The 2,993-nt window shown below is 31.4% G+C and overlaps 2 protein-coding genes across 2 annotated transcripts; both read left to right on the top strand.

The window, feature by feature from the left end:
- The first annotated feature begins 186 nt into the window (after nt 1–186).
- On the top strand, nt 187–1,222 carry LOC105556714. The gene is made up of 3 exons (XM_012003805.1): nt 187–345; nt 451–772; nt 1,011–1,222. The coding sequence occupies exons 1-3, from the start codon at nt 256–258 to the stop codon at nt 1,202–1,204; spliced, it is 606 nt and encodes a 201-aa protein (XP_011859195.1). The 5' UTR covers nt 187–255; the 3' UTR covers nt 1,205–1,222.
- A 33-nt stretch (nt 1,223–1,255) lies between these two features.
- On the top strand, nt 1,256–2,611 carry LOC105556716. Its single transcript, XM_012003806.1, has 3 exons — nt 1,256–1,310; nt 1,384–1,587; nt 2,494–2,611. Exons 1-3 carry the CDS (start codon nt 1,256–1,258, stop codon nt 2,598–2,600), a joined length of 366 nt encoding a protein of 121 aa, XP_011859196.1. The 3' UTR covers nt 2,601–2,611.
- Nucleotides 2,612–2,993: the final 382 nt, after the last annotated feature.

The raw sequence follows: 2,993 nt of genomic DNA, 5'->3' as shown, positions 1-2,993 counted from the left end.
AAGGTGCGTTCGGGGAGTGCGCTTTCAGCGCTAAAAGCGTCTTCTATCTTTGTTCGACGTACAGTGAGTGACGAAGATAGACTGACGTTTTCAGCGCTAATAGCGTCTCCCCGAACGCAGCCTTAGTCGCTTATACTTGGCGCGAGACACTACCGTGTCTCGTGATGCGAAGCTCGTACTACAGCTCTTTATGAGGAAATTTGGTCAAAAGTAATAGAATTTGTTCCTAATCTTCTTGTAAGCATAAAATTCATTATGACAGATTATGAATGTGCAGCAATAAATGCAATGGAAAAATTTTTTCCAAATGCTACTATACATGGGTGCTGGTTTCATCTAAACCAAGTATATAATTTACAATCTTATTTTATTTGCGATCAATAATTATAAATTGCATTATTGGAACAATTATTAATGTAAAAATAAAAATAATTAAATTTTTTATTGTAGGCTTTGCAAAGAAAATGGAATAATTTAGGCTTACGTAATTCTTCGAGTACCATTTTGTCTATGGCAATGACAATACCATTGCTACCAGAGCAATATTTTACACAAGCTTATCATATATTATGCAATACCTGTGAAGAAGAAAACCCTGACTGTGAAAAATTAAAGGAATTCTTAACTTATTTTGAAAAGATTTGGTTACCCAAAGCTTCGATAGTAAGTGTGTACAAGTGTCCAGTTAGGACAAACAATGCCGTTGAAAGTTTCCATAATGTGATAAGTAGAAAATTGGGTGGCTGTCATCCAAATTTATGGATATTTTTAGGTAAATTACAAATAAATCATATACTACATTAATATTTTTTTATAAAATAATGGAAAGGAAAAGAAATTAATAATTATTGATAGTCAAAACACTCAGTTAAAGGCTACATTAATTTATATTAACATATTAACCATCTTTTCTTAATAAAATAAAAAGAAAAATAATAAACATTAATACTAATTGTAAGATACAAGTGTTTAGTTTTATTGAACTAATTTTAATCGTTAAATAATTTTAGAAAAATTAAAAGGTGTCATAATGGATCAAACAATTGATTTGGAACGTTTAAAGATTAATAAAGAGGTACGATCTGTACGATCACGAAAGAGCACGGAAAGAGATAAAAAAATTCTTCGATGTCAGACAGATCTGATTTCCGAGAGGTACAATTGCATTTACTTTCTTGTGTATACATATATCATTTTAGGCTAATATTAATATTGCACAATATTTTATAGATTACCTCTTCAACAATTTCTTCGCATGTTTATTGGCAATTTTGATGATTATTTCTACAAAGAGAGTCTTCCTGTTCAAGGTAAGTAGAAATAAAAAATATAATTATAGCAATTATATGCATATTCAAGTCTGAACAAAAACTTAATCTGCAGTATTCGAAGATACTTTAGGTGAATCATCGGCAATCAATGAAACAGATTCCACACAATGTCAAAACACGGAAACGGAAAGGATTTGTTGTACTCCAGATATATTATTAGAACCCAAGATAAAATTACAAAGGCTTTCGCAGAAAGATATTGTAAAGTTAAAAAATCGCCAAGTACTTAAATCAATCGAAAATTCTGACATAAAGTGTAAGATTAATGTATAACATGTACTTCGCATGATATAGTGTCATAAATTCTGTCCTCAAGAAAAATGGATTTGTATCATACTAAAATAAACAGCATTCAACTAAAATAAATAGCAGCATAAAATATATACCTATTTTATTGAATTGATTACATATAACATAAAAGTAATTGTAGCTATTAAAAATGTTTACTTTTTGTCTTCACAAATTTTGGTATACGATCAGGCTTCAAATCGCGTAGCCCACAAAACCCCATTGACACTGTCTTCACCAAATCAATGATATTTTGATGAGATTTTCAATAAACCTTTTCTTCTAAAATTTAGATAAAAGAACATGTTCGAAGCTTTACACCGAAATATCAAGGTTCTCAAGCGTGGTCTACAATGGCAGTAGGAGTACTGGATGAAAGAAGTAGGCGTTAGACATAGGCTGTAGGATTAAAGTCCCTTTACGCCCGAGTGTCTACAATGGCGTAGAGTAAGGATTATTAACGAAATGGAATTGAACCATTTTGCTTACAACCTTACTCTACACCTATTATATAGGAAACACGGGCTTACTCCGACGTCTTACAGCCTTAATCCACTACTCCTACTGCCATTGAAGACCACGCTTCAAAGATTGATCTGATGAAGGCAGCAGCATCGAGATTTTGCATGCTTCGAGAGTTCGAAGGATCCATTGTTTAAAGAAATTTGCAATGTCAAAATGTGAACATTTTTAATAGCTACAAATATTTTTATATTATGAGTGATTAATTCAATAAAATAGGTATACATTTTATACTGCTGTTTATTTTAATTATGTAATAAATCCGTCCTTCTTAAAGACAGAATTTATGGCACGACTAAATACTTCTCACTATCTATGTATATAAAAAACGAAAATTATTTTATCTCCATAGCACAAGAATCAAAGAAACAACGATCCAAACGTAAAAGCTTTTCAATCCGTCAAGCAATGAATAGAAAAGCTAAATTGAGAGTCAAAATTTTGGGAGACGAACACTAGTATATAGAACGAATAAAATGCAGTTTACCGTTAGTTTAGATTAATTAATAAATTCGCAATTGTCTTAAAAAAACGTATATTAATCTTAAATAGCAAGTCACACAAAAGTAATATTTATATTTTATTTCAGATCCCGTCGTAAATACAATTCTAAGCATTCCGAACATTGGCGCAAGAATACGATGAACGTTCCAAGAAATTCTGGAAATGAAAGATTTCGAAGAAATTTGGGTTACGTATGTTTAAATTCGAAAGCAAATCAAATAATCATACCGTGCGGTCATATGTGTATGTGTGCCGCTTGTGTTGATACTCTTGCAACAAATGCATACGATAAGAAATGTCCACTTTGCAAAGGACAAATGGAAAATATTATTCGAGTCATTCCGTCAT

Source organism: Vollenhovia emeryi, unplaced genomic scaffold (genome assembly GCF_000949405.1).
Source record: "Vollenhovia emeryi isolate VEMERY1.0 unplaced genomic scaffold, V.emery_V1.0 DF939826.1, whole genome shotgun sequence".
NCBI lineage: Eukaryota > Metazoa > Arthropoda > Insecta > Hymenoptera > Formicidae > Vollenhovia > Vollenhovia emeryi.
This window is presented reverse-complemented; position numbering and strand designations above follow the sequence as displayed.